The sequence below is a fragment of the Panthera uncia genome (assembly GCF_023721935.1).
Source record: "Panthera uncia isolate 11264 chromosome C1 unlocalized genomic scaffold, Puncia_PCG_1.0 HiC_scaffold_4, whole genome shotgun sequence".
Taxonomy (NCBI): Eukaryota; Metazoa; Chordata; class Mammalia; order Carnivora; family Felidae; genus Panthera; species Panthera uncia.
The window spans coordinates 79,878,976-79,902,551 of NW_026057585.1; the positions used below are offsets into that span (position 1 = coordinate 79,878,976).

Consider the following 23,576-nt stretch of genomic DNA (forward strand, 5'->3'; position numbering starts at 1 on the left):
TCCTCGAGGTGCGGGGCAGCCGGGAGGGTTAGAGGAGATCGCACGTCTCCCGTGCAGTGACCGCCAAGCGCGAACGCGGGAGCTCAGGGTGATGCGGTCCTTGGTGGTGTCCCCTCAGGCTGCCAGGAGATAGCAGAGGAGTTCCGCGCCCAGGAGATCGACGGGCAAGCCCTGCTGCTGCTCAAGGAGGACCATCTGATGAGCGCCATGAACATCAAGCTGGGGCCGGCCCTGAAGATCTACGCACGCATCAGCATGCTCAAGGACTCGTAGGGCCGGCCGGAGAGCCAGGGGTCTGGCCCGGGCTCCTCCTCCCGACTGAGCAGAGCCAGGCGGACGTTCCTGAGGGGCCCAGAAACGGGGCCAGTCGGAGGGAAGGGCTCTCCCTGTGGGGCGTGGCTGGTAAGGAGGGCTTGGCACCCCCTCAATGGCTCTCAGGGGCCTTTCTTTCTGTGGGAGGGGCAGAGAGGTAGGTGGCGCAGAAGATGGGGCTTTATGCTTGTAAATATTGATAGCACTGGCTTCCTCCAAAGTCCCAATACTCTAGCCCCGCTCTCTTCCTCTCTTTCTGTCCCCCATTTTCCAGGGGGCATATGGTCAGGGCTCCCCAACCTGAGTTGGGTTACTTCCAAGGGCAGCCGTCAGGCCTGGATAGAGGCCTCGCGAGCCCTTGCCTGCCTTCCTCCCGCTTCTTTCTCCAGGCCTGGCTAACTCTTCCGTTGCCAGCTTCTCCCCCTTCAGCCCGTTTCTGAAGCAGCCAGGGGCTCTCCCCCTTCACCCTCTGCAGGTGGAGCGAGAGAAGCTGGGCCCGGTTCGGCCACGCCCACTGGCACAGACGCCTTAACGCTGTGTGTGTGACTGGATGACTGTGTAGGAGCCTGGACTGACAGATGGGCCCAGAGCCACCCTCTGGCACCTCCAGGTGTTCTGTAGCAAACAGCCACTTAGTGCTTTGTCCTGGACTCCACTCAGCCTCAGGATGGGGAATAGAAAAGGAGGGCAGCCTCTGTGCAGAGGGTTTTCCTTTCCAGAGTGGGCACGCTGTCTCCGAAGCCCTTCCCACACTGTGAAGTCCCCCCGACTGCCCTGCTGTGCCACGAACAGCATTAAGGGAGCTGCTGTAGGCCGGGCGGGGCCTCCTGGCCTGCCCGCCCGCCCGCCCGCCCGCCCCAGGAGCCCCTGAGTGGGGGCCCAGAGAACGTCTGAGGGCAGAGAAGAGCCAGGGTGGCGTTGCCGCGAAGAAGGCAGCCTTGGGCCTCCAGTTCCCACACTTGTTTGCCTCTGGAACTTGCTAGCAATTTGAGCTACCTGCGGAGGAGGCAGGGCAGGAAGGGCGAGGGCCTGCCTCTGACTTGCCCTGTCCTCGGAGGCTCCTGGGGGAGGAGCGGGGCTCTCCCTGGGAACAGGGTGAGCACCTTTCTCAGCTTGTTCTATTCCCCACACACACCCCCAGGCAGGGTTGGAAATGAAGGACTTTTTTAACCTTTTGTTTTCATTTTTTAAAAATAAATCTGTAAAATCTGTTTCTTCTGTGCCTTTCTCCACTGGCTCCTTTTCGTCCACAAGGAGAGGGGTGGTTTCCTGGGTTGGGGGAGGGACGGCCTTAACTGGACAGCACACCCTCCGCGCTTTGCTGGGGCCCGGTCCGTGGTCTGAGGGCGCCCTTCGTCCCATTTCACAGGAGGAAGCTGACACGGCCTCTTTCACCCTTGTCCCTTGGAGTGGGAGGGTCCAGAGCCCCTCAGCTCTGAGTCCCCCTCCCCGCTTCCCGCAGGGGAGACGCAGTGCTCTTGGGCCAGGAATAACCTGGAACACCTGGGGCAGAGCCCAGACTTCCATCCCCAGGCACACACCCTCGGTTGTTGCTGCGCAGTGGCTCCGTGTCCGAGAGCCCTTGGGATGGCTTTGGTTCACTCGGCAGTCTCTGAGCAGTTGTGGGATGTTGGAACAGCTAATTATTGGATGCTTTGTCCTCGCGCAAGTGACACCTAAGTCTTGAATGAAGAAGAAAGGGCATTCTCGACGCAGGTGGCTCTGCAAAGGCATGGGGGGGTGGGGTGCGGATGGTGGGACTCGAGCTGAGCTGGCCGGAGCGGCCCCGGTGTGTGCGGCCAACAGCGGCTCGTGTGGCCCTGTGCCTCCCTGAACCAGGCCTCATGGAGCGCAAAGCAGCCCCTGCCCTGCCCAAATGGAGCTGAAACTCCCTTATGAAACTCCTGCGCCTGACCTCCTGCTCCTTCCAGCCTCTGGGTTTTTCCTTAAGGCAGTGTTTCTGCTTGTTTAAAATGTGGGTTTGAGGCCTGGGCCCCAGCACACTGAATCAGTCTCCAAGGGTGGAGCCCGGGAAGATATGGCATAACTTATAGGAGTTTGATACCACCTCTTTGGAAAGCCAGTTAAATTGTAACTACTACCTGGAGGAGAAGGAGAAGCCGACTTAGGAGTTTGATTACCCAGAGGCCGGAGCCCGGACTGGAGGGGCGGCTCTGCCAGGGCCAGGCGGGGCGGAACCCAGGGGAAAGCGGGAAGGTGCGGGGAGCCACCCGGTGGAGGAATGCAGGCCCAGCGGGCAGGTGCACTGGGGCCCCGTGCGGATCTGGACAAGCCCCTTCACCCCAGACCCCCATTTTCCCTTCTGGGGAAAGTGAAAACCAGGCCTCTCCTGAATTTGTTCTTCATGTGTGGTGAAGGAGGAAGACACTGAAACTCCTAAAAGGGGCCATGGTGAATTCGAGGGCACTGACACAAGCAAATACTGTTGGTTTTGTTCGGGTGACAGGCCCCACCTGTTGTAAGTTGGAAGGGTGCTTCTTTAAATTTTTTTTAAACATGTATTCATTTTTGGGAGACAGAGAGAGACAGAGCCCGAGCCGGGGAGGGGGAGAGAGAGGGAGACACAGAATCAGAAGCAGGCTCCAGGCTCCGAGATGTCATGTCAGCACAGAGCCTGACGCGGGGCTCGAACCCACAAACAGTGCGAGTGTGACCTGACCTGAGCTGAAGTAGGAAGCTTAACCGAGCCACCCAGGCAACCCGAAGCTTGCTTCTTTAAATCCATAGGGAGAGCCCCTGCTTGCGAAAGCTCAACGGTAGGCCACTTTTACCAAAACCCTACGGCAGTACCTGTTTCCACTAAGGAAAACAAATGCCAAGAGGGTTTTTGTTTTACGAAAAAAGGCAAAAAGTGAAAATAGCCTTTGCTTTGCAGCAAGCTGCCATAGAAGCTCATGCAGTGCTAGGCCCTTCCGGGGACCGGGGACCCGGGGACCGGGCTCCTTCCGGAGACCGTGCTCCTTCTGGGGACCTGGGACGTGTGGCATCTCCGTCCCCACAGCTCTGGGAGCATCTGTGCTTTGTCTCCATTTATTTTGTGTATCCGTTAGCAAGGCGACAGTGTCCTAAGGGAGCAGAAAAGCCCACCATGGGTTACCCTTTGGATGCAGGAATGCTGAAAAAAACTTTCCATATGAAGTAATGATTCAATTAAAACTTCACTTTTATGCCTTTTCTACTGAGGGCAGTTTTCATAAAGAACTCTCTTCTTTCAGATAGGAGGAAAACCTGTATCCGTTCCTGTTTACGCTTTACTCAGAATTTTGAAGACTTTCTTGATCATGAGCCACGGTTTAAAAAAAAAGGTCTCCCGCTCTCATATACATACCTAAATATAGATCTCTGAAACAAAAATTTCATAAAACAATACCTACCTTTATGTGCAATACATTCTAATATTTTCTTTTCAATTCTCTTCCTGTTCATACGTTTAAATCTTGGTCTTGATCCCTGATCCACAAAACTGATTTCTGAGAACTTGCAAACTGCACTTTTAGAAAACCCTGCCCAGTGTAAACTTTCCAAAACCCTTCCCTATCCCTATTTTGTGTGGCTCTTACACTGTGCTGGGTGACTGGTGTATGTACCCCATTTTATTGTGAGTTGTCCAAGGTCACAACCAGGTGACCAGTGCCCTTGAGATCTGGCAGAACAGGATTTTCCCTGGGCAGCAAACACCTTAGCGGGACTCACAGACCATAGTCCTCTCCCAGGGCTCCAAGATGCTGAAGAGAGGCGCAGGGACCCCCCAAGGCAGGTAAGAGAAGTCAGTACAAAATAGCTCAGAGCCTCTGGCCAACCAGAGCTGGCGTGCCTCAGATTCACCTTCTCCCAGGTGATTGGCCCCAAGGGGGTTCCCAGCCCCCACCCCATCCTGGGGCCAGTTTCCTCCAGCAGGCACCGCCCCCAAGGGAGTTCCCCTCAGGGCAGTCCATCCCTGCTGGCTTCTGTGGGTGTGGTTTCTGACAGATGGCCTGCAGCTGCTTTGTCCCAGTCACCAGGAACTGGTTATTTCTCCCCTGGCTCCAAGCTAGAGGGTTCTTCCTGGCAGGCTGTCCCCACAGCTTCTAGACATGGCTCTCAAGGAGAGACTCAGGTGAGTTGGGGACACTGCCAGCATGTGGGGGAAGATGGGGCAGGACAGCTGAACTGGCAGAAATCCACCCTGGTGGCCAGAACAAGGCAAGGAGGAGGCACAAAGGCTGAGCCATGGAGATCCTGGGCAAAGGAGACTCTGACAGGGGACATCACTCAAGGGGTAGAGATGGTCCATGGGGCAGAGCTGGGCGGGCGCAGACTGCGTCCTGGGAGACCTTGTGGCTCCTGGGGGAGAGTGGGGTTACTCCCCTGGCTTCCCTGAACTCTGAGCCCCCTTGGTGAGCGAGAGAAAGGCCTAGTTCTGCGTCCCCTGCCATAGCCAAGACCTCTCTCTAGTCCCACTGGGACTGACCGTCCGGAGTTGAAATTTGTTCCCACTTCAGAACTAATGCTTGTTCTTTAACCCCTTCTTGAAAGCGAGGAGGTCGGAGAGGTTAGAGCTTGGCGTGGGCTTGAGGGACCACTTTCTGCAGGTGGAGGGGGGGCGGAGGGGGTGCCTTTGAAAATATCTGAGCAAGCCATGTGGAAGAATGGGTCAGGCAGGGGCCCCTGTGGACTAGGGTTCCCAGCTGGGGCATGGGAGGGGGCGGCAGGAGCTGGCAGGTGCCCACCCGGCCCTCACCCGGGGCCACTTGGGGCCCGCTCTGCCTGGCTGCCTTGGCTGAGGTCCAGTGCCCAAGATATGCATCAGCTTGCCCTACCGAGGTTGGGGGTTGGGGTGGGTGCCGGCTAAATGAGTCAAGGTGGTGAAGGCTGAGAGCGGTCCACTCTAGCCTTTTCTCGCCCCTGCAGCGTGGACAGGTGGTGTTTCCCAGAGTGTACCTCTGGGGTAGCACTGCTTCCGGGAGCCAGCTGCAGCCCGCCCTCCCGGAGCTTGGTGGGGCTGGTGTGTGCAAGGGGAGAGAAAGCTTCCTGCAGGAGAGACACTGACCGGGGGGAGGGGAGGCAGGGGGGATGTGAGGTGCCTTGGGGGAATATTAACCCAGCCAGAGACCATTGGGAGAGGAGCGTTAAGGTTGAGCTGGGGCCAGGTCAAAAGGTGCCCCAAATGCCACGTTCTGGCTTGGGAATCAGACCTAAGTTCAAACTCAGCTCCACCGCTTAACCAGCCGTGTGACCTTGAGCAAGTGATTTAATGTTTCTGAGCCTCAGTTTCTTCATTTATAAGGTGGAGATAATCATGGCATCTCCTTCAAGGGACCGTGGTCAGACCTCAATGCGATACGGACATAAAACACTCGGCAGGCAGAGTGCCTCAGTAAATGTCTGAAGATATTTGTAGAGTGCAGACTTAACGCTGAAGCAAACAGAGCCTTGAGAAAGGAGTCACAGTTTGGGAAAGAATGAAGACAAGGAACCTATTCATTGCTTCATTTAGTTTACTGAACAAATATTAATACCACCAACCATGAGGCAGGCTCTCGAGTTTGGCCCCAAGAAAACAAAAGGTAATAGAATGGCCCTGCCGCCTGGCGGGGCAGAAGTACAGAGTAGAGTTTGGCAAGTGCTTGAGTAGAGGTTTGCACAGGTGCGGAGGAGCATATGGCAGCAGGTGTTGGAGGGGGAGGTCGAGGAAGGCATCACCAGGAGGAGGCTGGGTGTAGAAGAATTTTCTGGAGCTTGGTGATGGTTGATAGCAAAACAGCAATGTGGGCAAAGATACAGAGTTGGGGAAGACAATAAGTCATGGCAAGTTTAAGGAACTTCACGGAAAGAGATGGGGCAAGTTAGTAGACAGTTACAGGAGTCCAGATGAGAAGCAGGGGTGGGGAAGAAGGAGCCTGGGGCTCTGGTGGGGAGGCGGAAGCAAGAGAATTTGGTGACGAAGGGCTCCGAGGAGCGAGGAAGTGGTCCCACTTGGGTAACTTGGGACCCGTCAGAGAGAACACGTGGACGTTACGATTACATTTACCAGGATGGAGGAGACTTGAGTGGGGAGCAGGTTTCTGAGGAAAATCCAAAGTTCCTTTCTGACTTAAGTTTGAGGCACTTAGGAGACATCCAAGTAGAGAGCCCAGGTGGCACCAGTGCCCCCGGGGGTCCTCTGTCACTGTACCTATGATGCCCAGAACAGTCCCACCAGAGAATCCGGTTCCAGGATGGAACTTGATGAACTACACCACACAGTATTATAAGACTTTTGGTCTTTTTCCTATGCTCCAGGCATAGAACTCCTAAAAACCTTGCAATTTCCTGAGTGATAGGACTATCTGTTGTTATTCACGATGAGTCACATGGTGACTTAGGGTAGGCCCCTCAATTGTCTCAGGATGGGACTAACCACCTGAATGGCCAAGTTGACTACACACTTGGAACTTTCAGCCCCACCCCCGACCTCCAGGGAGGGAAGGCAGAGCTGGAGACTGGCTATAAAAACTCCTGAACAGCAACGTTTAGAAACTTTCCGGGTTGGTGAATGCATTCATATGCTGGGAGGGTGGCCCATTCCAACTCCGCGGGGCCAGAAGCTCCTGACCTCACTCTATGTAGCACTTCCTCTGGGTGTTCATGCATACCCTTTATAAATAAACCAGTAAAGATAAGTAAAGTGCCTCCCCGAGTTATGTGAGCGGTTCTGTGAGCAACTTATGGAACACGAGGAGGGGCTTGTGGGAACCCCTGAGTTATGGTCAATCAGCCAGAAGTAGGGGTGGCCCAGGATTTGCAACTGGCTTCTGAAGAGGGGGCCGTCTCACAGGACTGCGCCCTTGACCTGTGGGATCTGGCACTAACTCCAGGTAAATAGTATAGAAATGAATCGAATTGTTGGACCCTCACTTGAGGCTGGAGTACTGACTTGGTTGTTGGTGTTGGAAAACACCCCAGAGGGTGACTAGAACGTAAGGGGAAGCTGGACAAGAGAGGAGTATAAAGAAAGACATTTTCCTCCCTTAGATAACATTAAAAAACAAAATTCATCTGAGTAAATCTGAAGACCTAATTGGGTTTATTTACCGATTCATGAACCAGGCATCATCTCAGCAGATAGAAAGGAGCTCCGAGGGGCCGTACAAAATGGAAAGCTTTTGTACGCAGAAGGGGATGGAGGAAAGGAAGCTTCTAGCTAAAAGTGGACTGTTTCAGGGTACCTGGATGGCTCAGTCAGTTGAACATCCAACTCTTGATTTCGGCTCAGGTCGTGGTCTCATGGTGTGTGAATTTGAGCCCCACGTGGGGCTCTGTGCTGACAGCGGGGAGCCTGCTTGGGATTCACTCTCTGCCCCTCTCTTGCTTGTGCGCACTCATTCTCTCTCTCTCTCTCTCTCTCTCTCTGTCTCTCAAAATAAATTTTTAAAAAAGCGGGCTGTTTCAGGTAAGGTCACTTTCCTTTGGGGGAACGTGGGGGGTCTATCAGGCAGATAGTCTCACTAGTGCTTACCAGGTAATTCTAGACTGACTGGTTAAAAGTTACATTCCTGGGAGAAGGTGAAGACTGCAATCCCCTTTGGTGCCAAGTCTTGGCTTGCTGACAGGGGGCTTCGTGTGAGTGCCTCCATTTGGGGCCCTGTTGTTTCTTTTTTAACACTTCCACCCCCTTTTGATCAGACTCTCAGTTGAGTTGAGAGACATGTCCAAAGTGTAAAAAGTGCCTCTCTCCCAGCTATCACTCCAAGTTCTCCCAGTTTTCGCTGATCCTGTGTGATAGTCACAGGTCATGACCTCAGGATTACATTTGAAGTTGATCATTCTCTTCATTCCCCTGTTTGATGTTCCAGTCCCAGGAGATCATTTGCTTGGTGGTTAGGGGCTTTGAACGTGCATTTAAAGTTTTTGAGAGAGTACAGTGCCCCAGGGTTACTCCTATGATTATCATAAGCAGGATACCTCTCCATATCTAGAGTGCACCAAAGAGCCATGGTCCCCAAGACCCAAATCAATCAAAATCAAATAAGTCAAACAAAGACCCCATTGAAGGAGTCCTCTTTTTAAGCCAAGTGGCCTGCTCAGCAATCTTATGTAACCTTGTTTCAGCTTCCCAGAAGTGTTAATCCAGGTGCGGGAGGCGGTGTTGACCACAGCACAGATACCTCCTTGCTCAGCCCAAAGTTAATCAAGAGCTGTCCTATTGTCAAAAACCACCTTGGCCAGAGAGTCTAAGGACTTTCATTGGGCCGCCATTGCTCTAGCACAAAGCCATACTTTGAAAGTTAAGAAGAGTGTGCTGATCACAGCCTCATTTGTATTCACTCCCAACCAGGGAGGTAGACACCTAAGGAAGCAAATCCTGAATCACAAAAGCCTCCTGGTAGGTCCTTTCTAACTTGATGGTGTAAATTTAGGGGAGTTGACCCACAGGGTGCCTTAGTTTGTTGGTGAACAGTTAGGGGCACAGCTAACCCGTTAGGTAAGAGTCATCGCCTGGTTATGCACCAACCATGTAGGCATTCATAGGCCCAAAGGAAGATGAAAACCGCCCCAGACATAGACCCTGTGGGAGTACTGCTCCCGCTAGGGTGGCTCTGTGAATGGAGTCCACCACCATGGACAGAGCAGAGTTTTTGAAAGCTAGCAGTCTGAAAGGTTACCTCCCTTTAGCAATGGCCTGGAGATACAGATGCTGGTGCTCTCTTTCCAGGCCAATGCCAGCATAAAGGAAAGAAAAGAACAAAGGGTTTTACATTAAAGTAGGGGGTCTCCATCTGGCACCTTGGGTGGACGCGGTCTATCTGGCTGTCAGCCAGCTACTTCTCTTCCTCGTCAATTTGATCTGGAAGTCTCCAGCCTCTGCACAGGACCAGATGTCAGGTGGAGCCTTCTTTAGCTGTGCAACGTGTACCCAAGGTTCAAGTCCCTAAAGGTGGCTGCCATCTGGGTAGCGAGGTGGACCTGGTATAGTCCCTTCCAAGGAGATTCAGGGCATTCTCTGTCCTTGTGACTCCCCGTCAGAAAGGTGGGAGAAACTTGGAAGCATCTGTTTGGAGAGTCAGAGCCAGATATTTCAGGAAACTAGAAGAATTCCAGGTCTAGTCCAGTTTACAGGCACTTAACAAAACCTCAAAGACAATACACAGGATTAGAATCTAGTATCTACAAAGGGACAAACATAATTTTTCTCTCTACAATTACCTCCACTTACCAAATATAGTCACAGTAAAACTAATTTGTTTGCATTAAACCGGCTTGATCATATAAGTGTGTTAAGAACAGTGGCTGATTGACCGTACAAGTCCTTAAGACTGCTTTGTTGGAACTTTTCATAAGGAATTTCAGACTGAACTTTTAAGTCTTTGAGATAGGGAGCCAAGCCAAGGGCTCCACAGTAGATTTTACCTAAAATACCTACAGTTTGGGTGAATTCGTATCCATCAAAACCTCGGTAATATAACCAATGCTTCCCAAGGTGTCTTATTACAAGGAGAACCAGATTCACAGAGAACGTATGCAAATAACTAGCTATATTGCCATGAAAAAAAAAAAACAATAGTTTCTAAATTCTGCAGGGATCAGGTCGGAGAAAAAGTAAATGTTTCATCTTTGTTTACAAAGGTACACACTTTACTGAATTGCTGTAAGTCATGTAGACTTGTCAGATAAAAGGTTTCCTTAAATACAGAAAAACAAAACATTAAGGAACCAGAAACACTTCAGACAAAAAGTCAGAATAAGTTACAAGCATCCTTCCTGCTCGTTCTGTCCCGTGTAATCAATACTTGTTCTGCTTGAATCAGTTTTCCTATTAGTTCTGGAGATTTTTACCCATTTCAGTTTTATGATCTTAAAGTTATAAGAAACCTGTACTGAATCTCCTTAAAGCCGAAGCACTTTTGCAAAAGCATCAGAGTGAAACATACCATCTGGGAATGACAAAAGGCTCGAAAATGGCCATTGCTAAATAGCATTGAGAAGGGAATTTGATTATTTCTGTAACATACAACATTTTAAGATAATAGCCAGGATTGTGGCTGATAGCATGACACCAGGACATACCAGATTTCCAGGAGTTTCACATAATTTCTGGAACACTTGCATACCTGCGCAAATACAACATAAGGAAGGCTTCATATTACTTATTTGACAATGCTCCCCATGTAATTTAACATGTCAAATAAGCTACATCAGTTTGGCCTCTCTCTTTTTATAAGGAGAGAGAACAATTCTTTTATAGTTTTCCACAGATCCTGTGGAAAATCTCAAAGTTCCTTCCAGGTCAAAAAGACTTCCTTCAGCATTATATTGTAGGGGGAGGAGGAAAAAGTTGGTAAAAGGTCTTAAAAATACTTGAGCAAATAAGATCACAGGTTATTGGGAAGCATTAACTTGGTTATCTATTTAACCATGACAATTAGAGACTCTAAACAAATACAGAGAGTTAAGTTGTAAAACAAAAAAGAGCTCTTTGCCCTTCTAATAGGGAAGGCTTGGTTCTCTTAAGCAATCAAAGATCTGATAGGAAACACAAGAAATTATTTTGACAGGCCACAAAAATCTTTGTTCTCTAGGCAGATTACTTAAAGGTAAAGAGAAAGCTCTGCAATCTCTTAGCAATATCTTATCTTTCTTTTTTTTTAAATATCTTTCTTAGACCAACAGTCTAAGAGAAAGGATCCCAAGCAGACTCTGTGATGACAGCACGGAGCCCAACGCAGGGCTTGAACCCAGAGATCGTGACCTGAGCCAAAATCAAGAGTCAGACACTTAAGCGACTGAGCCACCCAGGCGCCCCCGATTTTTTAAACTTCTGTCCACTCCAATCTTAGCCATCTTGACCACACATAAAATCCTTTTCCCAAGATTCCTTCTCAACAGACCATCTGCAACCTTCTTTTTTACCAGATTTTGTCCTGTTTTTCCTCTTTCCCATTCTGAATAACCAGCCTTATTTTTAGGACAAAATAACTTTCTTTTCCCTCAACAAAAATGCAGTTCCATTCCTCATATCTTCTCTTACCAAAAATGTGCATCCTACTTTCCTTTCATACAGAGAACTTTCTTTATTAATTTCTAGTAGTTTTATTTTCCTTCTGTTAAGAATTAGAGTTGACCACGGGTGCCTGGGTGGCCTAGTCAGTTAAGTGTCCGACTCTTTTTTTTTTTAAGTTTTTTATTTATTTCGAGAGAGAGAGAGCGAGAGAGCAGGGGATGGACAGAGAGAATCCCAAGCAGACTTCAAGCTGTCTACACGGAGCCCAATGCAGGGCTTTAAACTCACAAACCAGGAGATCATGACCTGAGCTGAAATCAAGAGTTAGATGCTTAACCAACTGAGCCACCCTGGAGCCCCAAATTTCTGATTCTTGATTTCGGCTCAGGTCATGATCTCACAGTTTGAGTTCAAGCCCCGCATTGGGCTCTGTGCTGATAGTGTGGACTCTGCTTAGGATTCTCTCTCTCCCTCTCTCACTGCCCCTCCCTCACTCTTTTGCGCTCTCTCTCTGTCTCTCTCTCTCTCTCTCTCAAAAGTAAACATTAAAAAAATTACAATTGACCCTCAAACAACATGGCTTTGAACTACATGGGTCCATTTATAATGGATTTTTTCTCAATATAGTATTGTAAATATTTTCTCATCCTTATGATTTTTTAAATAACATTTTTTTCCTCTAGCTTCCTTTAAGAACACAATATATGATACATATAACCTACAAAATATGTGTTAACCTCAGTAAGGCTTCCTGTCAACAGTAGGCTATTAGTAGTTAAGTTTGAGGGGGTGTCAAAGATTATATGCAGATTTTTTTTTAACATTTATTCCTTTTTTGAGAGACAGTGTGAGCAGGGGAAGGACAGAGAGGGAGACACAGAATCTGAAGCAGGCTCCAGGCTCTGAGCTGTCAGCACAGAGCCCAACCTGGGGCTTGAACTCACAAACTGAGATCATGACCTGAGCGGAAGTCGGAGGCTTAACCCACTGAGCCACCCAGGCAACCCAATTATATCCAGATTTTTACCGCAAGCGAGGGTCAGCGCCCCTAGTCCCCACATTGTTCGGGAGTCCATTGTATGTACTTTGCTGGAGTTTACATTTCAAGGAGATAGCCCACACCGGAAGAGGAGAGTCCCTAGAGAAGACCAGGTAGAACATTTACACCTCGAAGGCACAGGGAAAGAATGCGAAACCCTCCAGGGACGCTTGTTCCCCAAGGTCAGAATTTTTACAGTACCTACATGCCTTTTACAATGAATAAGGGTCAGGTTAATTGTTACAAAGAATGAGTGGACTTTGAATGGTCTCGAGAGCTGCATTTCTGGTCTTGCAAATATTTTTGGGATAAGGACAGTTGCCTCTAACTCCTCTGAGAATTGTGTTGCATCCTGAAGGACTTCCAGGGGCTGACACACCCATGCGCCTACGTTGGAACGTTTTTCTTTCCCTCTGAGTACATTCAGCTTAAAGGAGGTCTAAAAGAATTCCTATCTGGCTCGAAATATCAGCTCCCAGTTTGGCCAAGTTTATGACCAGAGTGTTATTACCTCCTTTCAAATATCTTGTCAGGTTTCAGTCGGGACAAACAGTAAATATTTCTGGCAGTAGAAAACGATCCTGCAAACCCAAGAGGCACCCTCAAAGAAGGTGCAAAAGATATTATCTTCACAAGATCTAGAGCCCTTCCCAAAGATCAAGAACAATGGCCTAGATTTGGAAAGGGAGGGACAACGTGCAAACTTACTTTTTTTTCTTTCTACCAAATACTAAAGAGATCCAGGAGAGCTGACTCAGCTTCAGGTGGCTTCTTCCAGTCTTTCCCAGGATCCCACTTGCAAGCCCTGAGCGAGGTTTAAAGTAGAGATTGTAGGGGCACCCGGGTGGCTCAGTAGGTTAAGCATCCAACTTTGGCTCAGGTCATGATCTCCCAGTTCAAGCCCCACATCAGGCTCCTTGCTGACAGTATGGAGCCTCCTTGGGATTCTCTCTCTCTCTCTCTCTCTCTCTCTCAAAAGAAATAAACTTTAAAAAGATAGTGATTGTAGCTCCAGTATCTACCAAAATATCTACCAATATCTACCAAAATTAGTTTTAATTTTATTTTTTAATATTTTTCATGTTTGTTTGCTTTTGAGAAAGCGAGGGAGAGAACATGAGTAGGGAAGGGGCAGAGAAAGAGGAACACAGAATCTGAAGCAGGCTCCAGCCTCTGAGCTGTCAACACAGAGCCCGACACGGGGTTCAAACCCATGGACTGGGAGATCAGGACCTGAGCTGAAGTCTTAAATAAGTGATCTCCTCTAAATGGAATGTTCTCTGGGGCACCTGGGTGGCTCGGTTGAGTGTCCCAACTTTTGATTTTAGCTCAGGTCATGATCCATCTCAGGGTCGTGGGATCAAGCCCTGTGCTTGAGGTTCTCTCTCTCCCTCTGCCCCTCTCCCCCTTGCTCACATGTGCCCTTTCTAAAAATAAAGAAAAATTAAAAAATAAACAAATAAATAAGTGGAATGTTCTCCATAATGGCAGTTGTAGTTCTAGGTTGCTTGAGTAAGATTTTTGCCATTTTGTAGGTATCTGTAGCTTTCAGCACTGCAGTTCTTAGACACAGAATAAGTCAACAGACTGGAAGATGGTGTGCTCAACTCTTGTAATTTAAAAAAAAATTTTTTTCGTGAACATTTATTTATTTATTTTTGAGAGAGAGAGCAAGAGAGCACGAACGTTGTGGGGGAGGGGCAGAGAAAGAGAGAGATACAGAATCCGAAGCAGGCTCCAGGCTCCGAGCTGTCGCTGTCGGCACAGAGGGGCTTGAACTCACAAACCGCGAGATCGGGACCTGAGTTGAAGTCGGACGCTTAACTGACTGAGCCACCCAGGCGCCCCTCAACTCTTGTAATTTAAGAATTCCATTAGTAGTAGTAGTTATTCTTTTTGAGCCAAGCCTTTGGGTGTCTCAGAACCAAACTAATACTTAGAAGAGATGTGCTGCTGGATTGGGAATTGTGTGACGCTTTACGGTGTACCTCGTTGCATGGAGGTTTTCTTGAGGTTGGCAGGTGACCTACTGCGAATCTTCGCCTAACCTAACAGGAAATTTTGGGCTAAGTGGCAAGTGTTCTAACAGGTTTTAAATGTTTGACCCACGCCCACCAATTTGGGCAGCTTTTGAGATTCCCATTAGCAATAGCCTTTACCTGATGGACATAACAGAGACCAACAGTGACCAAAGAAATGGGACTGTGGGCACCAGCAGTAACCTGTGGACTGGCCAACAAAGGGCCTGTGTGCTCCCCCCAGCAACTCCCAGTGTGGAAGTGGGGCCTGGGGGGAGGGCTGAATCACAGACCCCGGAGAACTGAGTCCAAACAGATGGGGACTGGAGCTGCCACCGGCAGTTCCCAATGTGGAATCTGGGGACAGAACGGAAGGTCTGGGGTTTCCAAGAAAATGGGGGTAATTCACACTAAACCAAGGACTAGGGGCTTGGGTTCTGGGTGGAACTGTCTGTTAGCTCAAGCTGACCAGCCCCAGACTGGAAAGCCAATTGGATCAGGAGGCTGATGCAAAGTATGTGAGCTCAGAACCAAGGGGACCATAACCCTCAGAAACAGCGAGAAAGAGAATACAAAGGGTTCGAGGTACCACGCCTGTGTTCCTTGTTGTCCCCAGAGCCTCCAGAAGTCTCCTTTGTTCCCGTCACCGCCAGCAAATCTGTTAAACAAAATTCAGTGGAGTAAATGTGAAGGTCTTAATCGGCTTTATGTAACAATTCATGAATCGGATGGCATCTCATCTCGGCAGATACAAAGGAGCTCTGAGGGGGCTGTAGAAATGCTTTTCTAGGCAGAAGAGGTGGGAGGAAAGGCAGTTTCTAACAAAGAGTGGACTGCTTCGAGCAAGGTCACTTTCTTTTAGGGGAAAGTGGGGGTCCATCAGGCAAGTATTCTCACTAGTGCTGACCGGGTAATTCCAGACTGGTTAAAGGTACATTTCTGGGAGAAGATGAAACTGCATTTAGCGACTCCATTTGGGGCCTATTGTTTCTTTAACAAAGACAAAAGTAACACCTGCTCATTGTACAGCGGAACATGAGAGAAGTATACCCAGCAGAAATCCCCTCTTCCCTCTAATTTCAGCCCCCCAGTAACTGGTGCATCTCCTTCAGAATCCGTGCGTCTAGTAGCCACCAGCCCTACGTAGCTACCAAGCACTTGAAATGTGGCTCATTCCAATTGAAATGTGCTATAAATCTAAAATATATACTGGATTTAGTACTTAGACTTAGTATGAGACAAGAATATAAAGTATCTCCACCATTTTCATATTGATTATATGTCAAAAGGATATTTTGGACACAGTGGGTTAAATTAAAATGTTATTAAAATTAATTTCAGCCCTTTTCACAGTTTTTTATGTGGCTACTAGAAAATTTTAATTTATATATCTGGCTCATGTTGTACTTCTTTGGTTTCTTTTTCTTTTTTTTTTTTTTTACTTTTTTAAATGTTTATATTTATTTTGAGAGAGAAAGAGAGAGCATGTACGAGCAAAGGCGGGGCAGGGAGACAGGGAAAGAGAGAGAGAATCCCAAGCAGGCTCTGTGAATGCTAGCACAGCCGGATGCGGGGCTCAAACTCACCAACCATGAGATCATGACCTGAGCCAAAATCAAGAGTCGAACCCAGGCACCCTTCATATTGTACTTCTATTGGATAATGCTTTTCTAGATCTTTCCCGACACGTTTATGAAAGACCATGGGTAGGCATGTCTGTAAATGGGGGCTTTCCCCTCATAGAAGTGAGATCAGCCTCTATACAGTCCTGTTATTTCCTTTTCCACTTAACACATCGGGACCTCTTTTCCAGAATGTACATAGAAATCCACCTCATCCTTTTCACGGGTCCTGTTGCTTTCCGCGGTATAGGTGTGCATAATTCACGAATCCAATTCGCCACTGATCAACACTGGGGTTTCCGAGATGCCCATTCACTCTTTCAAACAAAGCTATGAGACCATCCTTGGTCTACCCACCGTGAGTCTCCATTTCTAGAGGTGGGAAAGCCGGGTCAGGTGAGAGCACTTCGAATGTGACCGCCAAGGAGTCAGATTCTGAAGGCTTCTTGGACAGGGCTGCGAGGTTTAGACTTTATCTTGCAGGCAGTAGGAAGGCTTAAAACTTGTTTGGTTTGATTTTGTTTTTCTAAATTGCTAACTGTGTATCTTTCCTGCATTAAAAAGCCAATATAAGCACATTTTAAAAACTTGAAAAAATAAAGGGAAAAAAAAGCCCTACTATAACTTATTGCATAGATACTGAAGTTTTCCTTTTTAGTCTTATTTTCTGGTGCATGTTTTAATTCCTGCTAAATTATCATCATACTGCCCAGGGGCACCTGGGTGGCTCAGTCGGTTAAGCGTCCAAATTTGGCTCAGGTCACGATCTCATGGGCCATGAGTTCAAACCCCTCATCGGCTTCTGTGCTGACAGCTCAGAGTCTGGAGCCTGCTTCGGATTTTATGTCTCCCTCTCTCTGCCCCTCCCCTGCTCACACTCTCTCAAAAATCAACATTTTTAAAAATTTAAAAATAAATAACAATAATCATACTGCCCATTGATTTTAGAACCTGCTTTTTTCATTTACGGTTTCTGCATAAGCATTTTTCCACGTGACCACGGAGTCGTCAGAAAAAGGTTATTTAGTCGGTGGGCTGGCTGTTAGGGCCTTTTCAGCAGCCCGCGGAATGAATGCCTTCTCCCTGGTGCTTCCAGTCAGGATCCAACCAAGCCCAAGTGCCCCTCATATAAAGGAAACACACACTCCTCCACCAATCCCAGCCTCTCAGCCCCATCCGGTTGCCCCCATCCTCCTCCTTCCTTCCAGCCACACTTCTGGAGAGTCAACCCACGCCCCTGCCTCCACCACTGCACCTCCACTTACTCCTCCACCCACCCCACCAGTCAGGCACTGTCTCCTTTCCCAGCAACCCTGGCCGGGTCCCTTTAACCTTGACCAAGTCCTGCCTGCCCCCTTGACAGCCCTCCACCACCCCACCACCAACGCCCGGGTTCACGAGGGCTAGCAGTAGCCCAGAACTGCCTTCCTGCCTCCAGCCACGCTCCCTCACCCCTCAGGGTCAAGGCTCAACTGTTTAGCTGCAGTACTTTTTTTCAAATAAAAATCTGCATCGGTCCCTGGAGGAAGTATCTTTCAGGGCTCCCTATGGTCCTCCAGATGAAGCCCAGCCCCTTAGCCTGGAATGCAGGGTGATCTGGCCCTGGCTTACCTTCGGCCTCACCTGTCCCCGCTCCCCACATGCACTCCACCCTGCAGAGTGACCCGTAGTGCCATGCGCACCCCACATTTTCTCTCCCCTCTCACTTCTGTACATTGTTGTTTTCTTCTCATAGACCTCCCTTCCCCGCTGCTGCCTTCTTTGCCCGGATAACTTCTAATCATTAGAAGCCACCTCCTCCAGGAAGCCTCCCCAACTTCCTCCCCATCTGTCAAGGTTCAGTTGCCACCCTCCAGTTTGCCCTCATAGCATCTTGTATTTCTACTGATGACAGCCTTTACTGTGCTGTGTTCCATTCATCTGTTTGAGGTCTGCATCTGACCCATTTCCTCTCTTCCTGGCCATCCACATCTTCCTGATTCCATTCCCTGAAGATAAGGTCTGTGCCTCGCTCACCTCTGAATCCTTGACCTAGCAAGTGCATGATTCTGAGCTTGTGCCCAAGAAATATAGGGTGAAGGCATGCATAAGCAGAAACTAGTGAACATCTTGATGGATAAACTTTTTGCATCCTGAAGATGATCTCTGAGCAGACTCTCAGAAGTTGGGGTGATTGGATTAAAGGGTAGGAACAGTGAAAGCTTCAATCCCCATAGCTAAGTAGCTTTCCAAAAAGATCTAGCAATCTTCACTCCCACCAGCAACTGTAAGAGTGCCTGTCTCACTGTATACTTGAAGCGTGGCTAGTTTTTGTTGTTTTGTTTGGTTTTTTTTAAAGCTCATTTTATAGGTAAAACATGTCACCCTGTTCTAATTTGTATGTCTTTGGTTACTAGTGAGGGTGAACATTTCCCCATAGATTTGCCTTCTAAATGTATTTCTTCTTGGATGTTTGGTCACGTGATGTGGACACTGTGAAAGCAGGTGGGCATTTTATAAGATGACTTTGGGGGTTGTGTAGGAAGGGGCTGGAAGTTGATGCTTCAATGGTCCTGGTGGGGGATGTGCAGGCAGGATCACTGTGGGTCCAGGAGTACCACAGGGGCCCGGGGGGTGGGGGAGGACATCCAGGAGGCGAAGTCAACCCACCTTGGGGACTGACAGCAGATGACGGGGGGGGGGGTGAGACAGAGGAAGGGGTTGGGGTGCACTCAGGTTTCTGGCTTGGCCAACTGAACAGAAGGAGGTACCATGTGCTGAGAAGGTGCACAGGTGGACACAGGCACACAGACACCACTACAAGACCCCTCTCCTATCTACTAGCTACGTCTGATGAGGAACAGCCAAGTCGGGTCGCTGAGAAGGCAGGGAGGCAGGAGCGTCTGATCCGGCAGGCTTGAGAGAGACCAGGGGAGCCAGACTTTGGAAGGATTTGTAGGGCAGAGAGTGGAGTTGGGAGGTTGTCCGGGGATCATGAGGGTCTGTTCAGGAATAATGACAATTGCAACTGAGCTAGAACTGTGTGCAAGGCCTTGCCCTAACTGCTTAGTGTGTATCAACTCACTAGCCATCTCAGCCCTCCGAGGGAAGTATTCTTATCATCCACATTTTATAGATGAGGAGACTGTAGTGCAGAAGTCCAGAACCTTGCCCAAGGCCAGACAACTTACAAATGGTGGACTGGGATTGGAACCTGGGGGTCTGGCCCCAGTGTCCGTGCTCCTCACCAGGCAGTTCCAGCCTTTCAGGAGACATGGGCACACAGGAGGGGTGGGGGATACTGGATGAGATCCCCCAGAGGATCTCGACTTTGGGGGCCCTTCCTGGATGACCCCCAACCGTGGCCACACGCCAAAGCCGACCTCCTCCGAGCAGGAATGGGGCTTCTGAGCTCTGCTGGACATACCCAGCCCAGTGGCTGGAGCCACTGTAGACGCGTGGCCCCTGACCACAGCCCACCCCCCACGCAGCCCCTCAACTCATCAGTGTCAGACAGTTCTCAACTCCCAGTCACCAAGCCACAAACTTCCTTGCATCCCCTCCCAGTCTCTTCTCCTGTCCAAGGCCAGTCCTGTCCCCTACCCAGGCTAAGCACCCCAACCTCTAATATTATCGTCCTCCAAACCTGCCCAAGGTCATGTCCCGTTGCACTGCTGGGAAAAGCAAAAGATTATGTATCCAAATATTCATCAAAAGGGGCCTGGTCAGGTAAATGATGCTCTATCCAATAAATGGTATATTGGGCAGCTGGGGAAAAGGGGGGCAAGCACTTCAAGTATTCAGAGGGGATAACCACAAAGATAATGGTCAGTGGAGGCAGTGGAAAACGCAAGATGCAGAGCGGCATATCTACTGTGCTACCACCGATCGGGGGAGGGGAGGAGGGAGGACTTGCCACCATATTTATATTTGCCTGCATACGCACAGATCACCTCTGGAAGGAGGCACAAGAAAAGAGTAGTGCTGGCTCCCCTCCATGCAGAGCAACTGGCTGGATGGGACCAGGAAAGACTTTGCACTATATATACTCTTTTGTACCTCTGAATACCTGTACCATGTGAAAAGAATATATTTGTATCCAAAAATAAATAACCTGCAACATTAAAATTACATAAGCAATTTCTCATGTGTATGTGTATGTATAAATGAGTTGCTAATGCCCTCCCCACCACCCAGGACCTGGAAGAGACTCTTCTGGTTGCTGATCCTATTTGCACTTGGCCTCTTAGGGCTGTACCTGTATGGGCTCCCTGTAATCAGGTACAACTCCCTTCCCCCAGCCCTCAACGTGGGAACCAGCAGGGTCGGGGCCTCTTCTAAGTGCCTCCTTGAGGGATGGTGGGCGATGGCTATCTTGGCTGCACACTTGTCCTTGTGGGCTCCCCCTCCTTGTAAAGTGCAAAGAGAGAGGGCCCCTCACTGCTGCCCCCACCCCGCAGGCATCTGGAAGTCCTCATCCCCATGGGTGTCTGCCCTTCTGCCAGAATGGCCCTGCTGAGAGACAACTTCACGGGTCTCTTGCATCCCTGGTAAGGAGCTAACACCCACATGCCCTAGAGAGCTCTGCCTTCCATGTCCCTGCCCTCCACACATCCCTCACCCTGGCAGGGCCAGGTACTCCTCCCAGGGGCCCCATCAGGTCACACATCTCCCAATCCTCTGTGTTGGATCTAAGCTAGGGACTTCTAGGGGCGGGGGCTGGGTGGGACCCATTTGTGGGGCCCTAGGGTATGGCACTGGGGAGGTGGCGGTGACAATGCACCAGACCAGTGGATGAATGGACCTATCTCTCCATCCCTGTCCCGGCCAGGGCCCGGCCTGAAGTCCTGACCTGTACCTCCTGGGGGGCCCCCATTATTTGGGATGGCACCTTCGACCCAGCTGTGGCCCAGCGGGAGGCTCTGCAGCAGAACCTCACCATTGGTCTGACTGTCTTTGCTGTAGGCAGGTAAGGCCTGGGGAGGGGAGCGGTGCTGTCCAGGCAGGGAGTGGAAGGGGTGTGCATGGGCCGCAGGGATGGGGCACAGGGTTCTCCCCGGCCGCAGGATCCCAAAGCGAAGAGGGAAGCAAAGACAGCACCTCTTGTCCCAGCCTCCAGGGGAGCAGGCAGGACCACCCTTTCCCTTTCCCTCCTCCCTAGACACCGGCACCATGGAGCCCACCCAGCACAAGCCCCTACCCAGGGACCGTCCTGACCATCTGCGTGAGGAACTGTCACAACCTCAGTGATGACAACAACGGCTGTTATTACAGCTTAAGATTCTGTGGGCAGGAACTCCCGAAGGGCTCCCCGCTGCTCCCCCATGTCTGGGCCTCCCCTGGGATGGCCGACTGCTGAACACCGGTGCGGCACCTGTCTTCACGATGCTGTCCGTGAGGCTGTCTGGGCTTCCTCACGTCGCCGCGGCATCACGGGTCCAGGCCTTCGTAAGCTTTAAGCTTCGAAGGCTCAGAGCCCTAACGAGGCAAAGGCTAACGCTGCCGGCCGTCCCAGGGCCAGCACGGCCCCTCTGCCGCGGGACCCTGTTGATCCAGGCGGGCACTGGGAGCCCACGGTCAAGGCAGGGAACCCAGGGCTGCGAAGGCGAGCGATCTGCAAGCCTCTGCGCCCGCCTTGAAAGCTGCTGCGGCTGGAGGGTTGCGGAGCTCCGGAGCCCCTGGCTTCAGGGAGCCGGGAGCCCGAGCCCGAGCGCGGCCGGGGGCCGAGGAAGGCGCCGCGCTCGGGCTGACCCGCCCCGCCCCACCCCGCCCGGCAGGTACCTGGAGAAGTACCTGGCGCGCTTCCTGGAGACGGCCGAGCAGCACTTCATGGTGGGCCAGCGCGTGGTGTACTACGTGTTCACCGAGCGCCCGGACGCCGTGCCCCGCGTGGCGCTGGCCCCGGGCCGCCTCCTGCGCGTGGAGCGCGTGGCCCGCGAGCGGCGCTGGCAAGACGTGTCCATGCAGCGCATGCACACGCTGCACGAGGCGCTGGGCGGGCGGCTGGGCCGCGAGGCGCGCTTCGTGTTCTGCATGGACGTGGACCAGTACTTCCACGGCGCCTTCGGGCCCGAGGCGCTGTCCGAGTCGGTGGCGCAGCTGCACTCCTGGCACTACCGCTGGCCGCGGTGGCTGCTGCCCTACGAGCGCGACGCGCGCTCGGCCGCCGCGCTGGCGCCGGGCGAGGGCGACTTCTACTACCACGCGGCCGTGTTCGGGGGCAGCGTGGCGGCGCTGCGCGGGCTGACGGCGCACTGCGCGCAGGGCCAGCGGCGGGACCGCGAGCTCGGCCTGGAGGCGCGCTGGCACGACGAGAGCCACCTCAACAAGTTCTTCTGGCTGCACAAGCCCGCCAAGGTGCTGTCGCCCGAGTTCTGCTGGAGCCCCGACATCGGCTCAAGGGCCGAGATCCGGAGGCCCCGCCTGCTCTGGGCGCCCAAGGAGTACGCCCTGCTGCGCGACTAGTCCCCGACCCCCCGCCGGCCCGGGAAGGGGGGCCCCTGAAGCCGTCGGGGCGCCCCGGAGGGCAGCGAGAGCTTGGATCGAAACAGCCCTGCCCGCCTGGCCGTGGGATCGTAGCGGTGGGAGGAGGAGGCCCTGGCCTTTGGGGAGCTAGCTGTTCTACAGGAGCTTTCAACAGCCACCGACGAAGCACCGCGACAGTAGCGCGCCTCCAAGCTGCCCTTCACCTCTGACCTTACTGGATTCGGCTGATGCCTCCTGCAGAGCTGTTTTAGCCCTTCCCCCCCCCCCCCCCCAAAGCCAGCCCCCAACCCCCTTTTTGATAAGGAGACTGAAGCACAAAAAGGGAACGTAAGTGCCTAAGGCACAGAGAAGCTGTGAGTCTGTCTGGGCGGCAGCTGGAGAGCCAGGACTGGCTCTCACTCCAAAGAGAGTAGCTTCTGGGTGAACAGGAGAAAGCTGCTGTCACAGAAAGAAACATCTGAGTCCTTGGCTTTGCTCCCCCCGCCCTCAAGCAACTTTGTACGTATTTAAGTAATATTATAATAAAATTATTCCAAAGGTATCCTTATGGCCCTCTCTCCTGGACAGTGTCCACAAAAAGGACATTTCCTTGATGCGGGGCCCATAGTCTGGGCCTGGTAAGTTTCCTTACTCGTGGCTGCTATCTAGACTTTTCATCCCCGGGTGGGGGGCTGCGGGGGGGAGTGGGAAACACAGGCTCTGAACAGCAGGTGAAATCATCAGGCCCTGCAGGAAAGGCGGTTACGGGGCCAAGGAGACAGGGAAGGTAGCAGCTTGGAAGCCCCTGCGCTGTCGTCTGACACTTGGGGAAACTGAGGCCCTGGGAGGGTGGGATTTCACTCCAGGTCTCCCGAATCCAGTATGCAGTGTTCTCACAGACCTTGCATTTTTATGAGCCTCCACTGTTCCCAGGAAGGACAGCAGTTCCAGCGTAAATCCGTCCTGATGGTTTTCACAATCTGATCATTTTTACAAGCGGGTTCCACTTACTGATGATGTGAAATAAGAGATCTCTCCCCTCTCAAACGCAGTTCAAAGCTCCCCACTGCCTCCCACCCAAACTGGATTAGCAAAACCCAGAAGGCGTTTTGGACTCTGGTTTAGATAAGCACAGGCCAGCTGTACCTTAGAACAGGTTA

At 51.1% G+C, this 23,576-nt stretch overlaps 2 protein-coding genes across 6 annotated transcripts in view; both read left to right on the top strand.

Moving 5' to 3' along the window:
• PHC2 (polyhomeotic homolog 2) overlaps positions 1-1,523 on the top strand; it is a 116,776-nt gene extending 115,253 nt beyond the window's left edge. For all 5 annotated transcript variants that reach the window (XM_049617539.1, XM_049617542.1, XM_049617538.1 and 2 more), the window contains one exon: positions 119-1,523. In XM_049617539.1, the coding sequence (XP_049473496.1) occupies positions 119-273 (155 nt within the window). In that variant the 3' untranslated portion in view covers positions 274-1,523. The remainder of the gene's footprint in view (positions 1-118) is intronic.
• An 18,605-nt stretch (positions 1,524-20,128) lies between these two features.
• On the top strand, positions 20,129-22,442 carry A3GALT2 (alpha 1,3-galactosyltransferase 2). The gene is made up of 4 exons (XM_049618888.1): positions 20,129-20,232; positions 20,412-20,501; positions 20,783-20,920; positions 21,729-22,442. Exons 1-4 carry the CDS (start codon positions 20,129-20,131, stop codon positions 22,414-22,416), a joined length of 1,020 nt encoding a protein of 339 aa, XP_049474845.1. The 3' UTR covers positions 22,417-22,442.
• Positions 22,443-23,576: the final 1,134 nt, after the last annotated feature.

Bases quoted from the DNA above. Each gene is read 5' to 3' on its own strand.
- A3GALT2 (XM_049618888.1), top strand. From the start codon at position 20,129: ATGCCCTCCCCACCACCCAGGACCTGGAAGAGACTCTTCTGGTTGCTG. The intron at 20,233-20,411 runs GTACAACTCCCT...CCCACCCCGCAG, and splicing joins TATGGGCTCCCTGTAATCAG to GCATCTGGAAGTCCTCATCC. The intron at 20,921-21,728 runs GTAAGGCCTGGG...CCCGCCCGGCAG, and splicing joins ACTGTCTTTGCTGTAGGCAG to GTACCTGGAGAAGTACCTGG.